Raw genomic sequence first — 27430 nt, 5'->3', positions numbered from 1 at the left:
GTCAGTGTAGCCAGTGCTGGGGAAGGAAAGTCCTTAAAGGGGTAACAATGGAGAAAAAGAAGAAGAAAAGACTCTCCGGAGAAAGAAGGAGGCAAATGGAAATATGCATCTTTTCTTAAACTTACTGCACTGCAAAGGACAGAGTGAGGGAGGCAAGTGGGGAGGAGGAATGCAGTAAATCCCAAGGCAACTCTGCAAGTCTCTGGAGGACGGAATGAGGAATTTTTATGTGCTGCAGGTGAACAGGACAGAGAGATGAAGGCGGAGGGGGGAGAGAGAGTGTAGGGGAAGCAGAGGGGGACATGTATATAGGCCTGAAATAGAATAGGGCAAATTCTTCTCAGGATTTTACAGAAGTAGCTCCGTGAAATCACTGATAGCGATACACACTGTCTTATGCAGGTACAGACAGGTGAATGAATGGAGGAAGAGGATTCAGCTGATCAGGTGGAAAATACACTTTGAAGGGCAAGACGGTGATAAAATCACAAAGAGCGAGAGATAGGAACACAGACAAATAAAGATCAAACTGCACATATAATGAACTGAGAAAAGTGGATACAGTGTAAACGTGGCAAAAGAAAAAGTTTATTGCTGCTAGTTATTGTTTCCAATCAGCCCTATGAGTGACTTACACTAATATTTGACAATAGGTATGTAAGTGCACAACACAGTCCTGCCTTAGACCAGCACTTGTCAGAAGTACCTCATACCCCTTTCATAGGTCAGGAGATTCTTTAGATATTATATTGTGATTTAAATTAAATAATATTTGTAAAAGTGACGTACATGAAGCACATGTTTGGAAGTCGTTATCAGGATGTGAAACATACAGACACCTACGCACGGTGATTCACACGCACACGCACACGCATGTGGGCCAGCGCACTGAATACACGTTGCACGTGCCTGGGCGATAAACCACAAAGCTGCCATTGTGGCTGTGGCTCGCGCTTCGAATAATATGCGTGCGGCTCCTGCATCATGGCCGACTCAGAGGTCAGTGCAAATCTGGCGACCTCGCGGGAAGATCTGGCTGCTCGGAGGTGCCGTGCCCTCCCTTTCCCCGGCGGGGGCATCCCTGCTCCTCCCCGGTCCCGTGACGACGGTGAGTCAGAAGGGCAAGCCCAGCATGTCAGCACCGCTCTGAGTTAACCCTGTAATCTCCTTTCCCCGCGGTGAATCAGTGAGTCAGCATGACTGTGTGTCATCACGCCAGGATGATGCCACAAACACTTCTTTCTCTCCATCCTTTCTCTCACTGTTCCCTCTTGTCTCTTCTTTTGTCATCCTTCGAACTCCGCACAGGACTGACCGGAAGTGGCCAGGAAAAGCGACGCTCTTACAGCCTTCCTCTCATGCTGCCCTTTTGCCTACTGATTTTCTTTTTTTCTCCCGCCCGATGTTGTCAGCTTGGCTGCTGCCGCCGTTAGTCTGGGAGAAGATACTAGAACTGGCACCGTGTGTGAGAGGACGGGGGGGACCAGGGTGTGACAGGAAAAGAGGGAGTGCAGGTGTGTAGCTCGGAGGAAGGGAGAGAGGGATTCTCATTGATCCCTTAATTTCACTGCACCAAACTCAGCCTGAGGGGCACGGAGCGGAGGGAGGGAACCGCTGCAGCTTCGGTGAGTGTTTGCACCGGCGTGCCCGCCTCAGACGTGTCTCTTCAGACGTCTCTCGCCGGGCTCTTTTGCCCCGAAATCCTCTCCTGCAGCTCCCGTGTTCCGTGAGGCGTGAGAGACGTGGGCAAGGCCAGCTTCTGGCGTGTCAGGGGGAAGGAGGAGGTGTGACAGAGTCGAGGGTTAATTAAGGAGGGGGAGGCAAGAAGAAAGGCAGAGGAACAAAAAGAACTTGCTCTCACTTGGTCGTGGCTTTTCTTCTTAGCCCAATTTCATGTGTCCCATCAGCTATATAAACAAATCCACGGTATGGTATCAGCCTCATCCATGAACCACACTGATTTTTACTCGTTGACTCTATCATATCCGGTACTAAGCCTTATTCTGCCATTACTCAGTTATCCAGTACCAAGCAATCACATACTAGTATCTGTTACTCTGGTTACTGTTAATTACATGTTTATACTGCGTCAGTCTTCCATCTCATTGAAGTGTTCATAAAGAAATAATCAAAATGATACAGAGTATCGTACGTCTCTATTAAAATTGCTGTATAATTACCTCTATATATTACCACAGTCTGCTTTCCACATCAGCAAATAAATAGTTGCAATCAATAAATATTACCACAGCGTTCAGAGTCATAGTGATAAATAAACACACAGGTACACATATACCAAAATATACTTTAGGTAAACCATCAAAACTCATACGGGTGCCTCTGTATATTATTCAGTTCATTATATATACCTGTTTTTAACTTAATGTCGAAAGTAAACCATTGGCCAATTACCGGTAATACAACAACAGGGATTAAACATGATGCAGTATTTCTGTAATGTGCGTCCTATGATCTGAGGTGTTACTGGGGAAGTAGTTAACATAACCATGTGTGTATTAACCGCCCCCACCTGTCAGTTGTTCTCTGAACACTTTAACATCATCAGGAGAGCCAGAGGACTCAATCGCTGGAACTGCCAGTACCGTGTCGTGCAAGCGGGCATACGGTTTAAATCCACCGTTTAAAAATAGCTGAGAATAAAAGCATAATAGTTTGTGTCATGAAGGGGGGGGGGCGGTCGAACAAACATGAGGACGCGTTAAGGTCGTCTACAGAGGTGGGGGCCGAACAGAGCGGAAAAGAGGGGGATGGAATGTATGATGGGGGGAAATGTGCTGTGTCAGGGTTTCAATGTACCGGGGTAACCTCTCCCCTACTTTCAAACACCCCCCCCCCCACCCCCCGCTGTCGCTTTCCAATGCTCAGGCGCTGAGTCAGTGTCTGGGTTTTCTATTAGATCACTCTTTTCTTTCAGTCGGTCATGTTCTCCCCCCCCTTTCCCCCTTGGACACAGCATCAGTGATTCCCGACCGTGTTACTTTTGACCCCGTCGCCTTTAGGGCCGCGGTGCCAAAGTGGCCAGTCACTCGGTGAGAGTGTGTCACTTTGCGGTAAAGTATCTTAGTGCACAATTAATACTCTGTACAGCTCAGAGAGTCACTCTGACTGTTGCCACGACTTCCTACTGGCTAGAACATGGGGTCTCTGTGTCCATCTCAGGCCCTCAGCCTCTTCTTTAGATGGTTGAAATCCTTGGCTGATCTCCACAGCCAGCTCTGGAGTTCACGCAGGACCCAGAAGCTCTCCACCTTCCTGGAGAAGTCGTTGAGCATGGGAGCGGCGAGCAGAGGGGGTGCGGAGAGTGACGCCAGGACGGGCAGGGGGCTCCCGTGAGCCAGGTCAGCCAGTAGGGTGTGCCCTTCCTGGGCCCCGAGCTGGTAGAGCAAGGAGAAGGGAGAGAGTGGGGGGTGGAGAGTGGAGGTGTAGAGGGAGGACAGCACGGACCGGGGCGACCGATGGCGGGGAGCTGGAGAGGAGGAGAAGTATTCCGGCCTCCGGCTATCGCCCACTACAGGTTTACTCATGTATTGCAAGGGAAAGTCAATCAGATGGTTGTTACTGTTCTTGCTGAAGCCCTGAGGGACTTCTCTGAGTGCCTGTCCCGCCCTAGCATGCTGGCCATGTGGCACCTCCAGTCTTGGTGACATCACTCGAGTCCTCGTCCTGATTCGCTGGCCAGGCTCCGTGTGAAGGGGGGGCTGGGGGAGATACTCCTGCGGCCATTTGTCTCCTGATGCACTCTTGCCGTGCGCAGACCTTAATCCCTCCAACTCCTCTCCTTCTGGCACACTGAGCAGCCTCCTTCTCCCGCCCCATCCCTCTGCCACCTCCTCCTCCCCCATCAGCTCCTCAGACCTCTCCTCGCTGCCATACGCCTCCCCTTTCGCTCCTGTCATTCTCTCAACCTTGTCTTCCTCTGAATCTTCAGGTCCTCCATCATTGTTTTGGTCACCGTTAAAACTGTCCATTTCCAAGTGAGGTTCTGGGATGAAGTCCCCTGTTTGTCCCTCCCATCCTTCCTGGGTGCTTGTGTCAGTGCCGCCTGAAACCGTCTGTAAGTATCGGGGGCCCGCTGGCAGAGGGTCGGGGATAGAAATGCTCTCAACCTGCGAATTAAAGTAGCCAGGGGTCAAAGGGTCAGGATTTGTGTCACTGGCGCCCCCTGTCTGTGAGCTGTAATAATGCGGTGGCAGCGGGTAGCCCAGTGTAGCCATGAGACCAGAGATAGAGCCCAGCAGGCCATCGAGTCCAACAGAGAAATGTAGCAAGGAGCTCTGGAGATAAGGGCAGAGTGTGGCTCGAGCGAGCTCCTTCACCGCCCCCAGGAGCACGCTGTAGGCCTTGTGGTTCTGGGCCAGGCGGGCCCGGTTCTCCAAGCCCCGCCACAGGTCCAGGCGAGTGGCGGCGCTCGGCAGGGAGAGCGCTGTGGTGTTCGGCCGGGGAGGGGAGAAGTCCGGGTCACTGAAAGGGGGTCCGAGGTAGGACAGCTGCCAGGAAGAGGAGGCGGTTGGTTAGCATCTAGCGCTAGCAGCGCACGCAGTGAGCAGACGAGCGTCCACTTACATAAGTGTCCTTTATTTCCCGTAGCTGGTGCTCCAGGTATTTCGTCAGTTCGTACGTCCTTTCAATGGACGAGCGCTCACTGGCTAAGCTGAGCACAGGGTCGGGTACTTGGACAGAGACCACCACTGCGGCCAGTAAAACAGCCAGCTGGAAATGATGGACTGGAGAGGAAAAAGGATTAGAAGAAAGCCATGAGATTACTGTAGACAGAAAAAGATGATAAACAACAGACATGCAATGGAAATGATTCTTTGTTTTACTTTACTCCTTACTTTTTTTCTGTTCTCCAAAACACATAAGCCTGTATTTCAATTGCCACACAAACCTATGTAGCCGTAGACTGTAGAGTGCTGATTCAAGTTTACTTTGCTAATAAAACCTGGTGAGAATCTAATTAGATCATTTATAGACAGTAGATGTGAAAAGCTGAGATTTGTACTTTTATGTGGGAGTATATTAGTGTGTCGTGCCTTTGCAAATCAGAAACTTCTCAAACATGCTAATAGATTTTGATTTCCTTTTTTTATACCTTAAATAAAATTCTGGAACACTTTGGATAGTCTCTTTAATAATTGTTTAGAGCACTCAGCTGATATGTGTAAATAAGAATCATCCTTATGCTGCATTATAACACACAATAAAAATTCTAGTCATATCTATTTGTATATATTTTAAAAACATTCATGTGTGTATTTTGTCTCTATGGTGATGTACTGATGTGTTTATATTCTGACTAATCTAATGTAACTTAGCACTGCCAATAAAGCATTTTTCATTTCAATTCTAATTATAGAGTCACAGGATATTGGAGTCGCTTTCTGAACTAAAAAAAAAAAGCTTCTTTCTGCGAGTTTAATTCGAGTAGAAATAGAACAGTCAAAATGTATTATAAATTTTATTCCATGATTTTTATGGATTTTCATCCATGACTTGCCTAAATATTCACAAGTTGAATAATAACGATACTCATTATTCTTAGCGGTGTTACGAAAACACAAAAGCTGCGTGATTGAATTTGCTATGAAGAACTAAGGAATGCGTGGTCAGTATTTATTTACATGCAGCGTTTCAGTGTAATTTTCATACCCAACGTGTATCTGAAATGAAGGCTGACATACGAGCATGTGCACGCATGTGCGTGTGCGTGTGGCCTCGGCGACACATGCTAGGAGACATATGTTCCTTTATCAACGGCGCTCAGTCTCCCCCCTCCCTGCTATTCCCCGCCCAAATCACCCTCTCCCTCCGTCCGCATTGTGTGTGTTCCATCACGGATGCTGGGCAGATAATGTCGGGACACGGTAGAGAGCCCCTTTTTTCGCAGGGACCTCGCTGAGAAAATGGCGTCCAAATGATCCCTTCAATGGGAAACAGCCCAACTTTTCTCTACTCGCCGTCCCCGAGAGGGCCACAAAGAACCCTCATCTTCAAATTGTCTAATGCAGAGAGCCAGTGTGCTTAACCCTCTCCCACAAATTCTCCTTTCCCCGTATCTCCCTCAAACTCTTGGGATGCAACATTAATATCCGAAAGCATCTTACAGATCCCAGGATTGTGACGATATCTAAAAGTCAAATCACTATTTGTTAAACTTGTTGTACTATAATTACTTCTAACATATTATTTTTATTTCTCTATTTGTGCACTTTACAAAGATTACGTTATTATGTTAATCTATGCCAGAGTATTTACCAAAGTAAACAGCTACGACTGCCTTCCTAAATTATGCCCACAGCCTTGAACCTTCTGGCCACAAATGCTGTTCTTGTTATAAACAATATTATGAAAATATATCTGTTTTGTAAACCATTTCGTCTTCCATCGCGTCCTCCTTTTGTGATGGAGAGATGTGATTGTGACGGGTAATTACTCGTCTATTGTGAGTCGCAGTGTGTTCTTTCAACACGTGTGAAAAGTGACCTGTGGCCATTCCATTCCGCACACACGTCTCTCTCTATCTTTCTCTCATTCTCCTTCTCTTCCTCCCTTGTCGTGCGTACCTGAATCCCACCCGAATGGCCACTATGGCAGGAAAAGGGCGCGCCGAGTCACAGAGGACACGTTCCAGCATTTGAATTGTCTTTAAAGTCTTGCCGCGTCCTTCCTAAGTCGATCCCTGAGAAACACGCACAGCTCTTCAGCTGATACAATCTTCCATTTAAGTGTTCTGCAGGTTCTTCCTATTTCTTTTTTTTTCCTTTTGAAATGACTTATCGCTTTTATGCCCCAGGCCAAAATAACATCAGCTTATTAACCCTGATTAGCATTTTTCTCTCTCACTCATTCCCTTTGAGAAGAAATATGGAGCCTGTTTAAAGGTCACAAACAACACCAAACAATCTCAAGAGCTGGCCGAGAACACTTTATGTCATCTACATGTGCTGCATGGCCTTCCCGACCCTTCCTGGTGTGTAACAAACAGCCTTCTGTTTTGGATCCTTATACATGGGTGTCATGTATTTAACAAACAAAACGAATGACTGTTTGGATCGCGTTCTACTTTTTCACTAAAGCCTCCCAAACTAGCACATCAAAGCTGCTGAATTTCACTGGCCCTTTTAAAAAAATTAAAATCCATAAGGCACCACTAGCACTCAGTACTTTTTCACTCGATTAAAAGTTTAGGTAGACGTCTAGGTCATTAGACGTTACGCAAAAACAGCCGGCGTCAGCACAGTCACACAAAGAGCACTGATATGCATGGTAACTGTACATTAGGAGGTACAAAACCGCACACTGTGAATATACCCACTAGTAGCTATGTTTCGGAAATTCTGGTTAATACACTGTATTACAAATATGGGCACAATATTGACAGAGCAAAGCATTTCCTATCGTCTCACAGAAAGGATTAGTATGGCACAGACAGCGTATGCAGTTACTGACTGGACACTACAGTGTGTTAACTATGCACTGGGAGAGAGTAGAAGGGGGAGTGGAGGTCGGGGTCGTTGTTGTGTGTCTGTATACAGTTAGAGTAGAGATTTATGTGCAGTCTGTACTCAATCAAATTCGCATTCCTTCACTAACTCAACACACACACACTCACACACATTGACACACAAATTCACGCAGGCATACACCCGCTCACGTACTGGCTTTCACGTACGCGTACACGGACTTACGGGCGTGAGACCGATGGGGTCACATGCACACATGCACACATACACACGGGAGAACAAGCACGTGCGACCGTAACATGTGCGTGAATGTGCTCCGACACGTGAGCACACGTGTGCAAGTGTACATGCACGCACAAAATCACACGTACACACAAAGAAGAACGTGAGGCGTTTAACTTGTTTTGTTTTCTCGAGCAGCTAACCCCAACTTACAGTTCAAATTCAGATTCAAATGGATCGACTTGGCATAATTAGGACAGTGTGTTTACAGAGAACATCAATGGCCAAAAAAAAACACAGAGGCTTAAAAACAACAATAAAACTCATATTTACAACAAAACCTCCCCTCCGAACTGCCCCCCTCCCCCTCACGTCCACTCTTCGGTTTCCTCTATGCCTCTCCATCTTTCCAGCTTGACTCCCTCACTTCCGTTGAACCTCCGCCGTCTTCGCCCGTCTCGTGATCTTCGCTAGAATCGCTATCCGAACCCCCAAAACTCATGTCCTGTTCTCACCGACCCCTTCATCTCTTTCACCTTCATCGCGTGCCTCCCTAAACCTGTTATTCTCCCTTTCTCTCGTTCTCCTGCATTCTCCTTTTCCTCTCTCACTAATTACCTCCTTCTCTCCCTTTTCTTAATCATCTCCCCTTCTCCCGCTCCCTCTCCTCTTCCCGGTCTGGATCTCAGTCTCTCCTTTCTTTGCTGCCAGCTTCAGATCTTTGGTGTCTAATTTACATCACTCAACCCCCCCCCCCAAAAAAAAAGCAAAAATTAAATATGTTTAAAAAAACATACAAGAGCCCAGTTAATTTCGTTCAGTCCGTCCTTCTTTTTGAACATGAAGGAGGGAAGGGGTGGAAAAGAGAAAGGGAGAGACAGTGGAGGGGGGGGGCTGGCAGAGCATGGGGCCATGTTAATTTGGGAAAAATGTAAACAGCATGTGTAACTGCTCAAACCGTGACCAACTCATTTTATATCATTCCCCTAGTCTCTCTCCCTCTGGGTGCTGTGTCCTGTCAATAGGGAATCTGTACTACGTTAACCCTCTCTCTCTCTCTCTCTCTCCATTCTCTCTCTTATGATATAGCCAAAGGAATCTATACAGCAATATTTTATATCTCCCACTTGTGCGCTGTTGATGCACGCTGCTGTAATCTCTGGCCAGTCGTGGTATTTATACAGCGCCCGCTCTCTCCATGCTGTGTTTAAGCCATTGGTATTCCAGCAGTGCTTCTGCATACGTCCCAAATGCCATCACTTAAATGACTGAAACACACTAAACCGACGTAGCCAATGTGAATCGAAGAGCTTTCGGGGAAGCAGGGGAGCTTCTCAGTGGCCCAGCGTGAATCTGACTCTCTAATGCCGCTGGATTCTGAGCCGCTTTGGTAACATTACCTTCCATGTTACTTCTCAACTGTGTTCTGAACCTCTGAGGTCCAAGTTCATGGACCCTGACTAAACAGGATCTTGTATTCTGTGGTGTAAATGTCAGCTAACAAGACAGGGATACAAGGATATATAGGAACATTTTGACCTATCGCCCCCTCAACACACACACACACACACACACACACACAAACCAAACTGGTTTTTAAAGTGTTCTATCATGAATATATTCTATATTTCCATCTACTACTTTAGGAAAAATAACACTAACTAGTATATTAACAAAGAAGTTTATATTGAATCACTGAAAATAAAATCCTGATCACACAATCCTAATTCACAAACTATCAGCATCACTTCTGATAAAAATTAACTATGAATACCACCAACAATATACTCACAATACATAGGCTACTCATGTAAGTTAAAAAAGAGAAATATTTTTGAAAGTAGCAAGAGATAATTTATATAAAATCTATATATAAAATCATTTGATCTCTCTTTCGTTTCTATAATTAAATGTTAAAATGGGTATGTATTTAATTCTGTGAAAGAAAAACGGTAAAAGATTTTCTTCTGATATAAGATATTTAAAGTAAATGCATTATATTTATCTCCCAATGAAATGAATGGTGTAATTATATCTAATTGAACCATCGTCTTACCTTCCCCGTGTCGCATCTCAAGCTTTGATCCGGTATTTCTTCGAAGAACTTAAGATTTTTTCAACTTTAAGATTTTGTTTCTTGACTTCTATATTTTTTAGTATAGATGAAACTGAAACTTATAAAATTCACCCTAATCAGTTCTTACTATTAAGTTTATTCTTAAATTGTTCAGACCCTGATACAGTTTCACGTTTTCTACTTTTCGAAAAAGTTCAATTAAACTTTTTAAGGACGCAGAATTACCCGGCATATGACGTAGACGCAATCAATCATATTTTTGATTGACGGTTTACGATCTGAATATGGCAGGCAAGTAACATCAATAACTAATTAGTATCACCAAGCTGTAGGTATCGGTTTCTGGGCTGGAGGTTGAGCAGCCGAAAGCCGCACTAGGTGCTGTTGACGGGCTGCCGTCTTGACGGGACTGACTGACTGACGGCGGTGCGGTTTATATACGGGGGCAGAAAGAGAGAAAGTGCTGTCCCCCTCTTCCTCCCCATCCACCTCCCTCTCTCCTGTCGGTGATTCAGACAGTTCATTGCCTAAAAAAAGTACAGGACTTGGAGTTGACGAGTTCTGGTATTTCGTTACTCTTTTAATCCCTTTGTACCCACCAGTCTATTTTTCTCTCTATCGAATTACTGTTTTAATTTACCTCGTATAATCACTTACTATTATAAATACTGATATTTTATGTTTCCGCTGTGTGATCCAGATTTCTCACTCTTTGATTATTTCCATAAATGTCCTCGAGTTTCTTTATTTTTGCCGAGCTGTCTTTTACTCTCCCTTTGATTTACACCACCAATGGAAGTTTAAAACGACTTTTCAAAGTTATGTGCGCTGAATAACTTCATGCTGCGGCGATTAATACAACGTGTGAGTGTGTGAGAAGGAGATAGAGAGAGAATGAAAGGATCAGAGATATAGAGAGTGGGGAATTGAAAGAAAGAAAGAAAGAAAGACGCTGGCGATTTTTTTTATCCGTCTGCATTTGTGATCATATGCGTGTGTATTGTGTTTGGGTTGTCCCTGTGTGTGCAATCCCCTGAGTGATTTTTTTTTTGCCTATGTTTTGTATGTGGTACGGTCTGGTTCAACGCCTGTTAAGTATTGTGGTTCAGTGATTTAATTTTTGTGAATTGTAGGTGTGTGATGTTGTGTACATGTATCTATTCCTTTCAGTTTTTCTAGCTCGTTGTATTAGCATTACGCTATATTGACATTGAGCTTAGAGTGATCTCTCTCACCTCAGTCTGTCATTCACCCTTCGCCAATAAAACACAGGTTACATTTCGACTGCTACACTTGCGCGTGACTGCATTTTTGTTGCGCAAACTGGAAATTATATAATTGTAACACGTATGTATATTTTATATTATAATGAATAGTTTTATATTTTGCGTTTTTGTTAGTATGATCATAATTTCATTTCTTAGTACAGAAGTCAGGAAACAATTTCACTTATATAATGTGGGGAATAGCTGTAATAGGCTATTTGAAGTGTTCTTATTTCTTGTTCATTTTAAAGACGAAATAAAAAATACGTTTGAGAGTTTGGCCAGAATTTTGTGTAACTCCTCTACTGAGGCTTTGTCGCCCCCTGCAGCTCACTCTTTTTTTCATTAACGCACATTATTCCACCACTCAAATTCTGCAGTTTTCCTCCTAGAATTACTGCGAAGGTAATCCAAGACAATGAACTACAAGTACAGTCTACTGAGATAATTACAAGATAATCGACCATATTCAGAAACAGCTTATAACATTCAGTTTGGTGAACATAGTCCCAGAACAGCCCCTTCGGACTCGTAAGCAAAGTACTTTAACAACACTGCTTCCAATCACAGACCTGCCATTTATGGTAAAAATCCGACTGACTTTAGTTAACGGTTAGGCCTAAGTACTATTCATTTATATTTAAGATAGAAATACTCTTAAACCATCATTGGGACTAATTGTCGGTGGATCTCATTACAAAGCATACTTCTGATGTTACTCCAGTTTCTTCCAACGGCGAAAAACATGCGGTTTAGGAGAATTTGTATCCTTAAGTTGTCAAATTAATTGTGTGTGCCCTGAAATTGGCAGGAATCCCATTACCCTGTGCTGTCTAAGATGAGCACCAAACCCCCCACCATTTGGCAAACATAAGCAGGTGCATGATGGATGATTGGATGGACGGATATAAACTGTTTTTGGTACTGACAGTCCGTGATATTGATTTCAAAGCATATCACTCTGGGTTACTACCATGCTCCAAAAACATTGCGATTTAGTTGAACTGGTGACTTTACATTTCCCATAGTGTATGACTGAGTGTGCCCTATGGTGGACCGGCATCCCATCCTGGGTTTCCCCTGTCAAGGTTCCAGGCTATAGAAAATTGAGGAGTTTAAATATAATTTAATACCTGTAATGGTGATATAGTAACATGTAAAGCAGTTAACTACTTGGTCGGACATTCATTATTTTATATTGTATGATGGAAAAATATCGGGTTTAACAATCATTAGTTTGCTCAAATAACATATTTTTGTGAAAGCCTTAGGAATAAAAGGTGAATGGATACGGCCTTGTCCTCGTGCTCTTGTTGCAGTATTATTGTAATACTTACTTCAACGTTTCTATACAAAATCAAAACGTAAACAAAAAATAATACCCAGTAGACGGTGATAATCAGAAATACGTCCTATATGACACAACATTTGCAGTTTCACATGGTGGGACTCGAACAGCAAAAGCAACGCACCTGACACAACCTGATCTACTCCATCCCGTTAAGTCCCGTTAAAAAAATAGTTCGCGTGACGTAGGACCGCTGAACGGGAAGTGACGTCGGCGAAAATAATTTGTTCCGGTGTCGTTTCAGAGACGGAGCCGACGGTTCACGCGGGAAATAGTGCTATCTCCTGTACACGAGTGCTGCGAAGTAATTATAGTTTTTCTCTTCATTTTTAGAAAGTCTTGTGACTCAATTGGTTGTTTATTGCGAATTTGCCTTTCCTGTTTTCGAATGATCCCAGGGAGTTAGAATCGTTTGCGAACGCGGCGAGATTTTGGCAGACTTGCAGTGCATTGACAAGTAGCTATGAGCTAGCATCTTAAATGACAATTTTAGTTGTTAATAATCTTTATACGTCTTACTTGGAATTCTGTCGATATTTGTAGTTAAAAATAACGGATAGATTTAAACAGTTGGAAATCTATACGCGTAAATAAGGCACTGATGTGCACTTCAAAGATTGAACAAATCAGGCTGTTATTTGAATGCCAGTTGCATTGTTACGAGCTGATGTAGTTTGGAGTCCGTGAACTCTTTAAGAAGCACGTGACTGTTTTAGCAACAAGCTTTAGAGGGTAAATAACTTGTCGTTTCCGTGTACATCAGCTTGCTGCCCCTTGTCGAAGTTAAATATGACAGGGCCTGATATTGGCTCGAAGGGCAAGTTTAAAGGGATGTGACTGCATAGTTTATCAGTAGTGAAATGGTGAAGGCACGCATAGTGTCGCTTCTAGTAGCAGATGCTGGCTTCCTCGGAAATGTACTGAAATATTATACAGTGATTCAGAACTCGTGAAGATTAACCAAAAGTAGAGCGATAATCACCGGTTCCGGGTATATTCCAAATATTCTCTTAATTGGATGGCTGAATCACCCCCAGGTCTACCAAATATACCTGTGATTTGTTACTAGATCTGCTACAAAATTATAAAACGTGTGTGTGTGTTTAAGCTTTTAAAGACTTTGCATCAGGGTAGTTGTTGTAACAGGTGTGAGTTTTGTCATTAGGACCAAATAAAAGCTCTTAAAAAATCATATCAGAAATGTAACAGCCACAATATTGAGTCAGACATCATCTTTACTTAATAACAGAACTGTATTGAATCTATTTTAAATGTTGTATTGTAATATTTAAATTTGGGGGTCTCAAAATTGCACTTACAGCTGTGTTTCACGTCTCTGTTCCATTATATTGGTTTAAGCTCTAGTAGCTTGTGTCTTTGCAGGCTTGTCTCATTTTGTTAGTCAAGGACAGAGTTAACAAGAGGACACGAACCCATCTGGGTGGTGAATTTCACTCCATTCTCTGTGTGCCCACAGGTGAGTGCTGCGGGACCAGGAGGCAGAGATGGGCGATACTTTGGAGTTTAATGAGATATACCAGGAGGTGAAGGGGTGCTGGGTGAGTACTGATTATTCCACCTGCCCCTTTGCATCGTTTATTTTGAATTTTACCTTGTCGATGTCGTGCCACGCGTGGCTTCCGGCGTGCTGACCATTCGTCCCTCTGCAGAATGACGGCCGCCTCCGTTTCAGCAAGCAGTCGGTGGTGTACAAGAGCAGCAAGACGGGCAAAGTGGACAGCATCTCTGCCCCAGAGCTGAGCCTGGCGCAGTGGCGGCGAGTTTGCCTCGGCCACGGCATCAAGCTGGTGACCAGCACAGGCCACGTGTACAAGTACGACGGCTTCCGAGACTCGGTAAGGGGGAGTGGGGGTGGGGGAAGTTAATGGCGGTTTGGCATTTGACACTATTTCGCAGACGTAATCACAGAATGTTTTAGATGGAAGATGGTATAATTCCAAAGCTAAATGGGCTGTATAAACCAGCTTGCCCGTTTTAGCAGATGTTGAAAACAAAATCATTCTGTTGGGGCGCCTGTAAAACTCCCCGTAACCTGAAACCCAGTAAGCATCCGACTGTCCTTTAATGGCCAGCCCCCAGTACTGCCTCCCCGGGCTTCCGGCCAGGCTCCGCCCCCTCCCCAGGCTTGGTTCCACGTCGCCATGGGGACGGAGGTGGGGAAGCTTGGGGCCCGGCGCGTCGTCAAGAGCGAGGCCTTCACGCAATTGATGATGATTAATGTAGTAGTGTCTCTCTGCTAATGAAGGTCTAGGGACCTTTGGCTCCAGGCGGGAGGTGGATCTGCATGTGGGCATGAGCGCCAAGAGCAGTAATAATCAGATTGTGTTTGGGGTTTAAGTGAACGGCTGCCAGGCAGATGATTGGAGGAGGTGGCCTCCAGGGGGCGACAGAGATCACGCTGGGCAGTGACGCCAGAACGCATGCGTGCACCTGGGGGCTGGAGGTGGTGGGGGGGTTACACATGTGGAAGCCATCGCAGTCCGGTCCCGTGGTAACAAACCTCGGCTGGATAAATAAACGGCTTGATTGTAAGCGGCGGCCTTGGGGGAGCCCATCCATGGATTACGCTCACCCCCATATCCTGAGAACGGGCAGACGGGGCTGCGAGGTCATCGGGCTGCGATTAATCAGCTGTAATGTTACACGTTACTAATGCGATGGTCGCCCTCTGTAACCCCGAGACAGGGACTGGACGGATTGGGTGGTGATTGGTGGTAGTGGGGGTGCCTTTTGTAGGGGGGGGGGTAGTGTAGGGAAATGGTTTGGGGGGTTAAGGGAGAAACGGAGATGAAACTTGAGATTTGGCATTAAGGTAAACAGTTTCTCTCAGCATCTGAAGCCTGAACCCTCCCCTCTTCCATGTCACACTCCTGACTTCTGTCTCTTCCGTTTGCCCTCAGGACTTCGAGAAGATCTCGGAGTACTTCAAGGCCAACTACAAGGTGGAGCTGACGGAGAAGGACATGTGTGTCAAAGGCTGGAACTGGGGCACTGCGAAATTTTCAGGTTACTTGTGGGCTCTTAGCATGTTTTGGTCCTTTCGGGAGTGGGGGGGGGGGGGAGAGACATTCCACGTTTGCTTGCGTGGGACTGATCAGGGAGAAGGCAGAACGGCAAAATTGCTTCCCGACGCACAAAGAACATTGTGTTTTTGTGCGGATGCTGCCTTCCTCTGTGGCGATGACGGTACGACGGGCTTTTAACGCGCATGTTCGGCGGTGATGTTACTGTCTGAATACACCTCCAGGTGCAGAGCGGAGACGGCAGGAAGTACAGCAACTGTTTGTTTTTCCTAATGGCTTAAAAATCTGACTATTGCCATAGGACCCCCCCCCCCCTCCCCGGGAAGGGCGGGTTAAAATTCACCATAATTTCTGATCTTCAGGCCCGCTCCTGTCCTTCGACGTCAACGACAGCCCGGTGTTTGAGATCCCCCTGTCCAGTGTGTCCCAGTGCGCGACAGGAAAGAATGAGGTCACGCTGGAATTCCACCAAAACGACGATGCCGAAGTGTCCCTCATGGAGGTCCGCTTCTACGTCCCTCCCAGTATCGGGGACGAGGGTGTCGAGCCTGTAGAGGTAACTGCGCCTTTCTGTACTGTGACTGTTTGCGATGCCGGACCACTAGGGGGCGTTGTCTGTCTGCTGCTTTTTTATGGCACCTATCCTGTGTATGCAGTTTGGTGAGGTTACTGAAAAAAGAAATAGATTTCATTATATTCATTTTAATTGCAGTTTTGTGTTGATGTATTACCTTGATATTTTTAAATGAAATGCATACCAGTACGGTAATCTGTGCTCTGTGACAGATGATCACTCGATATAATCAAACCTCTCTCACCTTGTTCCATGATGGATTCCTGCCTGACGGTACCCTGTATGTGAAGTGCGTCTAATGTTGTCGTTTTCTTCTAGGCTTTTGCCCAGAACGTGCTTTCGAAGGCGGACGTCATCCAAGCCACCGGCGACGCCATTTGCATCTTCAAAGAACTGCAGTGTCTGACGCCCAGGGGAAGGTGTGGAGCAGCCGTCCCGCTCGCCGGCCAATCGCGCCTGTCATAGCGCCCAGTGCTGCCATCTGTTGGTCTAACGTGACACAGCATCCCATGAAACCTCTCATTCTCGCACTCTGCAAAGAGCAAGCATCTTCTCTAACGGAAGTCTTCCTGCTCTCTAGGTACGACATCCGTATCTATCCCACCTTTCTTCACCTTCACGGTAAGACTTTTGACTACAAAATCCCCTACACCACAGTCCTGCGCCTCTTTCTGCTGCCACACAAGGACCAAAGGCAGATGTTTTTCGTGGTGAGTATGTGATATCGGGTGAAACGTACGCAATCTCTTTCCCTTTGGTGTTTTCGCTTCTGTTTGTCGGTAGCATTGCGCTAGCTGCTTGACGCCTGGTCTTCGCTCTCTCAGATCAGCCTGGACCCCCCAATCAAGCAAGGGCAGACCCGGTACCACTTCCTCATCCTGCTTTTCTCCAAGGAGGATGACATCACCCTCACGCTCAACATGAGCGAGTGAGTCTGAGAGGGAGGGAGGGAGGGGGGGTTCCGAAAGTGGTCCATCGAGCACTTCCTGCCTCTCTTCTCTCACCCTGTACCCCCCCCCCAAACACTTTCTTTGTCACCCTACAGGGATGATGTGGAGAAGCGTTTCGAGGGGAAACTCAGCAAGAACATGTCAGGATCGCTATATGAGATGGTCAGCCGGGTGATGAAGGCCCTGGTGAATAGGAAGATCACTGTTCCGGGCAACTTCCAGGGGTAATGCCATAGGGTGTCTCCTGGGCGATGGTTTCCTTGGCGATCCTCCTCTCTGATGCTTGTACTGATACCATCCGTTGGCCGAATTCCTTTGTTCTTTAGAAGTTTCAGCACTTTGCTGGAGAACAGCTCCCAGAAGCTTGGTGCAGTCTCTGGCGTGTAGCTCTGTCTCTTCTCTGCCTCCCCCCCCAGGCATTCTGGAGCTCAGTGCATCACCTGCTCGTACAAGGCCAGCTCGGGCCTCCTCTACCCCCTGGAGAGAGGCTTCATCTATGTTCACAAGCCGCCCGTGCACCTGCGCTTCGAGGAGATCTCCTGCGTCAACTTCGCCCGAGGCACCACCACCACGCGCTCCTTCGACTTCGAGATCGAGACCAAGCAGGGCTCACAGTACACCTTCAGCAGCATCGAGAGGTCGGCCCGCCCCCATTTGGTGTCTGCCGTCCTCTCCTCCTGTCCCTACTCTTGCAGATTTTTAATCGCAAGACTCAACCTGTTTAGAGATATCCAACTGACCAAAATATGAGGTTCCTTTAGACCAGAAGTTAGCACTCTTACCTTTAGGTCAGCTGTTCAAGCAGTCCTCTAATTAGTAGTTTAATTAGGGATTTGCCCGCATACACGGCGGCCCTTTCTGGATAAGATTACCCACCCATGCTTTAGACGGACACCTTCGTCATGTGTGAGGTGTACGTGTTTAGCTCTTGAACCGATTTCCCTCCTTGTCTTCCAGGGAAGAGTACGGTAAACTCTTTGATTTTGTCAATGCTAAGAAACTCAACATCAAGAACCGCGGATTCAAAGAGGTAATTTTTACTACAAGCTAACAAAATCAATGCGTTTTAGTATCTGTGACTCGGAGGGTTTTTCACTGAATACTGACACTTTTTTTTTTTTTTAAAATGTACCCTCTATTCCCCCTGTTTGTGTTCCTGAAGAAGAAGGTCGGTATTATCTCCGCACTGTGTGTGTTTATTTTGTAATTTTTTTTTTCTTGGGTGTGAAATAACTGCCTGCATGTTGTGTTCTGCCTGCACATTGGAGGAGTGAAAATCATGCTGAGGAGGGTCTGTCCAGCTGGCTTCTAGGGGAATCGTTAGCGGGTGGGGGCTTTAGAGAGCCAGAACAGGAAATGACATCACGCCCCAGTGAGGGCACATAAGCAGCCGCGTTTTGACGTTTTCATGCTTTCCCTGTGCAGCCACAGGTCAGTGGGGAGGCAGGAGGCCGTATCATGGGTGGTGTCCGATTTAGTGGGCAACTTTGTGGCGGTTAGACGATCGAAAATTACCCTCATTTCCATCCCAAGTTCCCCCGGGGGGCTTTTGAAGGTGCTTTCCGTAAATTTGCGACGCTATCTCAGGAAGACGGATCTTTTTCCTCGTGAGTCACCGAGTGGTGCTGAAGGCCCAGGATGTCGTTGTTGTTGCTTTAGTTTAAAGTTTCATCCTGTTTATTTTAAACCAGTAGCAAGATGCTATGTTACAGGATTTCCCCTAAATTCCCTCCAAGCACAAGCCCCGAGTTGTTAAACTGCAAAATGCCACTGAAAAGCAGGTGGGCTTGGGGGCGTGTCCTCGAAGGCAGGGGTGTATTTACCCCGTGTTGTTTTCAGTCCTGCGACCTGCACTACGAAGCGGGGTTACTGGCTTATCGGGGTAACTTGTCGGATTTAAGGTACCACAGTTTAAATGGACTTCATATTCGTTCACTTGCATTTCGCCCAGACTACCTTAAATCCGACAAGCTACCCCGATAAGCCAGTAACCCCGCTTTGTACTGCAGGCCCCCGGTATCCTTAGCTGATAGCCGTAGTGCCGCTTTCTAGGGTCAGAGCAGGCTGTACACATGGCTCTCTAACTCCAGAAGATCTCAGTGCAGGTGTCTGCGTTGCTGATTAACAGCCGAATCATCTGTGGGCGGGCAAGGGACGGGCGGGGCTGTGATTTCTCCTGGGGTCTTTCCGCTTCCTGCTGGGAGTTCTTCGCCTTCAGTGTGTGGTCTGAGCGTGACCAGTGTGAAGCAGAATCCCCCCCCCCCCAATCAATACAGCCATGTGCGTTTCTGGGTCTTCACTAACCAGGGGTGCCAGCGACTGGCATTTTTTTTTGCACGCTCGTGTCAGAGATTAACACGACTGGTGAGCACTTGTCATGCCGATTACACACTGGAGTCTCGAAGCCTGCGAGTGCTCTGCCTCTAAAATCTCACTCCTGTTTGTCTTCAAAGGAACAAATCTCCGTGCTGTTGGCGTCTGCTTGATGAGCTTGTCTTCTCCTTCCCTTGATTCAAAGTTGATTTACCTAACGCCCCCCCCTCCCCCCCCCTCACGTCCTCACTGCTGTCATTCCTCGGTCACTCAGGGCATGAAGGGCAATGAGAACATGTACAGCGACTCGGACGACGACCAGCATGACGCCTACCTGGAGCGCATGAAGGAGGAGGGCAAGATCCGCGAGGAGGCCAACGATAGCGACTCAGAGGGTGGCAGCGGTGAGCCGGGCTGTGTGGGCAGATCCTTGACCAGGACGGGTCTTGGCACCATCGGACTGTGGGGTGTGGTCTCACCAGTGGAGTTTTCAACTTAATTTTTTTATGTCTCCCCCCAGATGAGTCTTTCAACCCTGGCGAGGAGGATGATGACATCGCTGAGGAGTAAGTCCTACTTCCTTTCATATTGACCTTTGACCTCTGATGTCATTTCCATCCAACAGCAGAAATCTCCTGGCACCTAAACTCTCCCAGTTCTGCCCTTTCAACATTAGGCGTGTTTACCGCTCCCTCTCAAACTGATAAATGTCGTCGCTGTCTGATGAAAAACATGTATATCTCCAAAAATCCATTATTCCAGGACTGTGGAGAAAAATGCTTTTTCTCCTAAACTACTTTACAAAATAAACCTAAAATAACATAGTGAGGTACCTTAGCACCACATATACAAACCTGCCTTTACACAGCCGTCAGTGGACGCTTTGTTTTAACTTATGTGGATCATTTTCGCCAAAGCAGGACGTGTCACTGTCAAGATACAAACTAATCTTATAATATATTCATTATTATCAGCAATATTGGTTACCTGGCTCTGTAGCAATCAACATTAAGTTGTTACCAGTATGAGGTGATCCATGCAAGCAAAAATTAATATAAGTTTTAACTACTACAAACACTAGTTTAAATAGGTAATTTTATAAAACATCTTTTCATTGAGTCATCATTAGATGTCAACCACTATCAGCGAGGAAAATGGGCATATTCTATCTGTAGTGTAAAGTCACAATCATCAAAATGTGGACATGCATGGTTTTCACCAGACAACGACGATATCTAGATACAAGGTGCTTGATATACCAAAAATACAATTAAACACAATGATTTAATAAGCTTATATTCAGAAGTAATTTTTGTATGATTGAATTCTAACACTTCATTTGCTTTGGCACTGATTGAGTACGGTTTTGGATACATTTAGCATGCCTGTTAAAATCATAATTCAAAAAAGTGTTTTGCACTTTGAAAATCATCTGAGACTTCAGGTAACTGAATTTCATTATATGATCTCAACGTGAACATTGAACAATGTAATGTTTGTTTACATTACAGTTGTTATGCAGCGTGTACCGATTTATGACGTCTGTTGGTCTTTAACCGATTTTAATTCCAAGTTTGAGCTTGATTCTTAAAAACTTGGGCTGAATCTCTAATTTGAAATGCTGCTTCATTACGGCCCTTTTCACCGTCTCAGGTACGACAGCAATGCATCGGCCAGCGACAGCAGCGCGGAGGGTGGAGACGACAGCGAAGACGACAACAGGAAGAAGAAGCCAGTTAAAAAGCCCAAAGTGACCAAGGAGAAGAAACCGCGGAAGGCTGGGGTGCGAGCGAGAGCCGCCTGGGATACGGTGCCAGCAGGTCTCAGCGAACGAGGCCAGATTTCAAAAACGGTCTTCCCTGTCTCTCCCGCTCTCCTTTCCCAAGACCAAAGCTAAGGAGAAGGACGCCGGCGCCCCCAAGAGGCCGATGAGTGCCTACATGCTGTGGCTCAACTCCAGCCGTGAGCGCATCAAGTCGGAGAACCCAGGCATCTCTGTCACGGAGATCTCCAAGAAGGCCGGCGAGATGTGGAAGCAGCTCAGTAAGGACAGGAAAGAGGTGAGTGGCTGCAGAGTGTATTTCATTATAACTTCTCTGCTCTTAAGTGAATGAATATCAGGTCGAAGGTCAGTTTCTTGTATGCTGTTTGGTTCCACTCTGTCTTAAACTGCTAGGAGCCTGTGGTAACCTCTCTCTCTCTCTCTCTCTCTCTTCCTGTCTCTCTCTCTCTCTCTCTCTGTCTCTCTCGCTCTCTCTCTTCCTGTTTCTCTCTCTCTTCGTCTTTCACTTTCTTTTGCTTTCTGTCTCTCTCCCTCCCTCAAACCTCTCCCTCACTTGCTCTTTTTCGTTCTCTCTCTCTCTCTCTCTCTCTCTCTCTCGTTGGTGTTTCTGTGCCCCAGGAATGGGAGCAGAAAGCTGAGGAGGCGAAAAAGCATTACGAGAGAGCCATGAAGGAGTACAGGGAGAGCGGCGGGGCCTCTTCGGGCCCCTCCAAAAAGTACGGGCCCTCGCAGCACTCCCGTTTGTGTTTATCCCGATGACGCATGTAGTCTCATTGCAGTGTTGTTTCTGTGTAATGCTTATTAGTCGTTTTCCTTTGATCAGTTATTTGTATTTACAGTTTACACTCACATTGCACTATGATTATAAACCCTTGTGTTCAGGTTCCCCTGCTTCACACTGTCCTGTGTTTTGTACTTTATTGTGAAAACCCTCCCTGTGTCCCTTGCTGCTTGGGGCTGCTGTTGTGTGTTGCACCAGGGTAGTAGTGCTTTGGCGGGAGAGGCGGCTCGTACGCCTGGGAATCGAGGATCCCAGCGGCCTCTGTTCAGTTCCAAGTAAGACCATTTGGCGTTCGGCCGTCTCGGGTTTCGCCCCTCACGTCTCGCTCTCGTCTCGGCGTCCCAGGGAAGCTAAGAAGAAAGGTGGGAAGAGTGACGACCGGAAGAAGAAAGCGCCGGCCAGCAGCCGCGGGGGCGAGCGGGAGAGGGAGAGGGAGAAGGAGAGGGAGAGGGAACGGGCCGGTGGCAACGACAGCTTCAAGAGCCGGGAGTTCATCTCCAGCGAGGAGAGCTCGTCCGACTCGGAACGTGGCAAGGGCACCAAGCGCAAGGTATGGGTGGTTCCGGTTGACGCTGTTACCTAAAACATCATCCAGAGCTTACGGTCGCTTGCTTTATCCAACTTAGGAGATTTTTCCTGAATCATTTTTAGTCTGTTCAATATGTGGGCCTCTTCCAGCATCCATCTTATTGGCAACCCACATGGTTCCTGGTGGTTAGCTGATGTAATTCATGATATAAATGCAAAGTCGAAGGTGCAGAAGGTGACAGAGAGGCCCGAAGCCTTCACTGAATTATGTATGTTTTTTCCCCAAGATGTGTAGACTTTTTCCAGTAGAGGTTACCTGAAGTTCACAGTTGAGCAGTTGACCATTGCACAAGAATGATGGTCTATTGCCTTAAGACAGGAAGTGCCCTTGATTTTGCTCTTCCTCTCTCTTCCAGGGCTCAGATGATGATGAGGAGGAGGAGGAGGTGGTCAGCACACCTCCCAGCTCAGAGGAGTCTGGGTCTGATTAAGAAGATGGGATATCTTTGCCATGACTGACTTCTTTACCCCCATGGGTAGTGGGGTAGGAGGGCCATATAGACAGATTAAAATGTGTAAATACCGCTTTCTGTTACACAAAACGTCCAAGGGTTATTTCATTGCATTTTCTTTCCCTTTTTTCCCTTTATTCCAACTTTTTGTGCTTTTGGGTACCGCCATATGTACTGAGCATGTACATTTATGCTCAAAATGGTCTGGGTTTTAAGAAGATGTAGCGATGGGAAATAAATCTACACTTTCCTAGAAGCCCTGCACACTTCCATTATTTGAAATAAAAACTGAAAACTTGTTAGTGATGTATTGTGGTTTTTTGCTTAAAATAAAATCGTTTTGTTAAAAAATAAAAATAAAGACTCAGTCACTTTCTTTGTGTTCCTGGTGAGTCTTCCTGTTTCTGGCATTGACGTTGTCTGACTTGTGTGAATTATAATGTACATTTACTATGGTGCCTCTGGAGAGTCTTCAATGTCCATCCGACATCGCAGAATTCGCCAAATCGAATTATCAAATATTTATTTAAGCAAGTTTAACTTTAAGTTCCATAGTTGATGTACACGCTGAAAGTCTGACCACTCAGACCTATGAACACTCAGAACTCCTCTTTATGAATGTTTTCACTCTCCGCTGTCATCTTTTTTTGCTGTCTGAACTGCTGTTCATCATTTTATGTGCCTGTTGGGGCTCGTCAGCCCTCACGCTGATACGCGCTCATAACTTCCCCGGCCTTGAGTTAACCCACCTTCGTCCATATCCGTCTCATAAAAACACCCCCTGCTCCAGTGAACTGACATCCATTATTGGTAGTTGTGGTTTCTTATTGGGGGGGGGGGGGCTATGATTTACAGTGTGGTTTTCAAGCATGGGAGGGGGCAGGGAAAGGCTCATTAGATGAAGAAACATGAAAGTGAGGACAGGAAGCCGGCCTGGACTTCTAACTCATTGCTAATGTATGTTATTTTTGTCCAACACGTCATTCAGTCAGCTTGAGAGAAACAGATGTTTCAAACTGTTGATTCCAGTAATACTGCCACAAAAAATGGCATTGACATGGGCAGTAATGGGAGTGTTTGCCTCCCTTTCCCCCGGGGCATCATGGAGTAACTTTGAGATGGCTAACTGTCTCTACCCATTGGTCCTGTTGAGCAGGGCTTAGTCGGGGAAACTTTTCTTAACCAGGTGAAATATATTTGCAGTGCGATGTTTCCCATTTCAGGAACAGCAGATGACTGGGTTCCTCTATTCTTCTGGGGAGGACATGAAGATATAAGTAGTACTGGATCAAGACCCAGTTCTGTCTTGAGGGAGTATGAAGGTATAGCTTTTGGGAAATCCAGTCAAATAACTATGTTAAAATGAATGATAAACAGCAATTAATACAATAAAACATCCCCTGCAAAGTGGGCTTGGTTCCTGTCTGATGACTTTTTGTGGCCAAGGAATGGGGCCATATTGTTAATAATAATGAGAAAATGATGGATGTAAGATTCTGGTCCAGACTCGGTGACCTGTGTCTGCACTAATGGCTTCCCATACCTCCCTTTGCAGAGTGGTTTACTCAGTCCGGCTCCTGATGGAATTACGTGGTGAGAACCACTCTTTGTGACTTTAATGCAAGGTGGATGTTACTATATTTTGTATTTTTCTATCTTTGGGAAAAATTATCATTATACACCATCAACCTGTACTGCAGAAACAGTATGGAGATTATTATTATTATTTATTATTATTACTTCCAATCAAAACACTATGCCAATTTATACAAATTGAAGTTGAATGAAGCATCTTGAACGACAACAGTTCAATTATGCACAGCCTGCTACCAGGCGTCTTTGATTCTGTTCGGCTACATTTGTAGTTATGTCCCTATCAGGATTCAAGGTAAAACATGGGTTCATATCCGGCTTGCTCACTGCTGTACCTGGATTGGGATTTCTCAAGGTGACCTTTAGGAAAATGTCTGGACGGCTTCCATTCTGGGAAAAAATATGACAATACATAACTGGACCTCCACTGGCTCTTCCAGCAAAGCCGCTTTGGTAAGATTCTTTCCTGCACCTGTGTGCAAAGCTGTGTGATAACAGAAAGTATACAGAAGTCAGCGTGGATGTCGAGCAGACGTGGGCCAGCCTCATTTGGTCAGAAGGGCTGCTTCCTGTTTGCAGCCTTTGTGCTGGATGTGATTGAAGCTCCATTGAAACTCGTCTTTTTGTGGGCCTAGCAAGTTGACCTGCTCGAATCTGGTATTGCCGTAATGAGTTGATTTTTCACAACGTTCCACTGGCCCTAGACCACTTCCGTCCATTTTATTCTTTTTTTTCCTTCTCTCCAACTCCCTTGCAGAAGATTAACGTCTAGATTTAATGGATTTCTAATGGTCTTTTAGTGAGTAAAATCATCCACTTCCCCCACATTCTCCGCCTTTGAGTTCCTTATTTATGGGAATTCTATTAGAGAGGCTGTTCATCGCATGTCTTAGTTGACCGGTGAGCAATTCTGTGATTTTCTGTTGTGTAGACAGCACATTAGTGTCAGACTACTGAGAATTCAGTGTCTATCCCGGTATTCTTGTGGGCTTGTTGATCTTAAGTATAGTACGTACTACTGCATAATGTTAGATTACCAGCACTGTCACTGTGAACTGGGCTGCATTTGCATGTGAAATTTGCCTTGATATGAACTTTAGTGTTAGATATCCAAAGTGGCAAGGTTATTACCATCATCATCATGACCTTCACTCATCACAATAATAATCATAATAATCATAAGTGCATGTTTGTTTTATAAAAACATAAGAAATTTACAAACGAGAGGAGGCCATTCGGCCCATCAAGCTTGTTTGGGGAGAACTCAACTAACAGCTCAGAGTTGTTAAAGTCTTATCTAGCTCTGATTTAAAGGAGCCCAAGGTTTTCACTTCCGCTACACACAGGAAGATTATTCCATTTGGCTGAACAGCATCCAGACCTGTTAGAATCTTATATACTGACGGGTGGTATGCATGCTTTCTCTATTATGGACATACCTCTTCTTTCCTCTCTAAATTCACTGCTAAATTGCTCCCTACATCTAATTAGTCAGAGGTGAAAGAGCACGGAGTTCAGATTGCATGAAATGTAGCTGAGTACTTTTATTGCCTCATTAGACACTTTTAGTAGTTGGGGCAGATAACAGTGTACAGTAGATGCTCTGCACACGACTGCAACTGCCTCGAGTCACTAATGAGTATGTTCTTCAGATCTGTGGGATCCAGCAAGCGAAATGTTTTGGTTAGTCGGATGAAGGTACGAAGAAGCGACAGAGATGGAAGAGTGTGATGTGAGGAGAACTGGGGAGGCAGAAGATTCTTCATTCATACATTTTACATAACCTCTAGAGCTATGCAGGGTCGTGGGGGTACGGAGCCTGTCCCAGAAACCATGAGCACAAGACAGGGAATAATTCAGGATGAGCCACCAACCCATCACAGGGCACACTCACACACCACTCACTCACACATCACTCACTCACACACCATTCACTCACACACCACTCACTCACACACCATTCACTCACACACCATTCACTCACACACCACTCACTCACACACCAGTCACTTACACACCGGTCACTCACACACCGGTCACTCACACACCATTCACTCACACACATTCACTCACACACCATTCACTCACACACCATTCACTGACACACCACTCACTCACACACCATTCACTCACACACCATTCACTCACACACCACTCACTCACACACCAGTCACTTACACACCGGTCACTCACACACCGGTCACTCACACACCATTCACTCACACACATTCACTCACACACCATTCACTCACACACCACTCACTCACACACCATTCACTCACACACCACTCACTCACACACCACTCACTCACACACCATTCACTCACACACCACTCACTCACACATCAGTCACTCACACACATTCACTGACACACATTCACTGACACACCATTCACTCACACACATTCACTCACACACCAGTCACTCAAACATCAGTCACTCACACACCGATCACTCACACACCATTCTCACTCACACACCGGTCACTCACTCATGCACACCTGTGGACAATTTTGTAACTCCAATTAACCTCAGCATATTTTTGAGCGGTGGGGGAGAAATCGGAGGAGACCCCACAGCGACACGGGGAGAACATGCAAACTCCACACACGTAGAGCCAGAGCGGCGAAAGGAATGCCGGCCTCCTGCAGCCTGAGGCGACTTCGCTAAGGACAGCGTGCTCTGAGTGTGAGGCGTTTCTCTGCCTGACCTCCGTGTGAATGCTCTGGTTTCCTCCCAAAGTCCGGAAAGAATCAGTACTGGAAAAGTGCTGTAGAAGTTGGCTTTTTATGCAGATGTAATATACCACCAGAATTGTTGTGATTCTTAGATAGATAGATAGATAGACAGATAGATAGATAGATAGATAGATAGATAGATAGATAGATAGATTGATTGATTGATTGGTTGATTGGTTGATTGATTGATTGGTTAAGGCCCTAAGCATAGTATTGCA

The 27430-nt window shown here is 45.8% G+C and overlaps 2 protein-coding genes across 3 annotated transcripts; one reads left to right on the top strand and one right to left on the bottom strand.

Annotated features, from left to right (window-relative positions):
* Positions 1 to 566: 566 nt before the first annotated feature.
* clcf1 (cardiotrophin-like cytokine factor 1) lies at positions 567 to 10216 on the bottom strand. The gene is made up of 3 exons (XM_023793204.2): positions 9763 to 10216; positions 4585 to 4745; positions 567 to 4508 (listed from the first exon to the last, which is right to left on the bottom strand). Exons 1-3 carry the CDS (start codon positions 9776 to 9778, stop codon positions 3177 to 3179), a joined length of 1509 nt encoding a protein of 502 aa, XP_023648972.1. The 5' UTR covers positions 9779 to 10216; the 3' UTR covers positions 567 to 3176.
* Positions 10217 to 12600: 2384 nt separating this feature from the next.
* LOC111834193 (FACT complex subunit SSRP1) lies at positions 12601 to 23256 on the top strand. Of its 2 annotated transcripts, XM_023793226.2 has the most exons (19): positions 12601 to 12700; positions 13874 to 13955; positions 14067 to 14252; positions 15318 to 15423; positions 15803 to 15996; positions 16333 to 16433; positions 16595 to 16724; positions 16839 to 16942; positions 17060 to 17188; positions 17381 to 17602; positions 17922 to 17994; positions 18127 to 18132; positions 19552 to 19681; positions 19798 to 19843; positions 20931 to 21060; positions 21164 to 21337; positions 21679 to 21776; positions 22187 to 22391; positions 22786 to 23256. In XM_023793226.2, exons 2-19 carry the CDS (start codon positions 13902 to 13904, stop codon positions 22858 to 22860), a joined length of 2163 nt encoding a protein of 720 aa, XP_023648994.1. In that variant the 5' UTR covers positions 12601 to 12700; positions 13874 to 13901; the 3' UTR covers positions 22861 to 23256. The 2 variants fall into 2 exon arrangements, with proteins under 2 accessions (XP_023648994.1, XP_023648996.1); XM_023793228.2 differs by lacking the exon at positions 18127 to 18132.
* Positions 23257 to 27430: the final 4174 nt, after the last annotated feature.

Source organism: Paramormyrops kingsleyae, chromosome 12, assembly GCF_048594095.1.
Source record: "Paramormyrops kingsleyae isolate MSU_618 chromosome 12, PKINGS_0.4, whole genome shotgun sequence".
NCBI lineage: Eukaryota > Metazoa > Chordata > Actinopteri > Osteoglossiformes > Mormyridae > Paramormyrops > Paramormyrops kingsleyae.
This window is presented reverse-complemented; position numbering and strand designations above follow the sequence as displayed.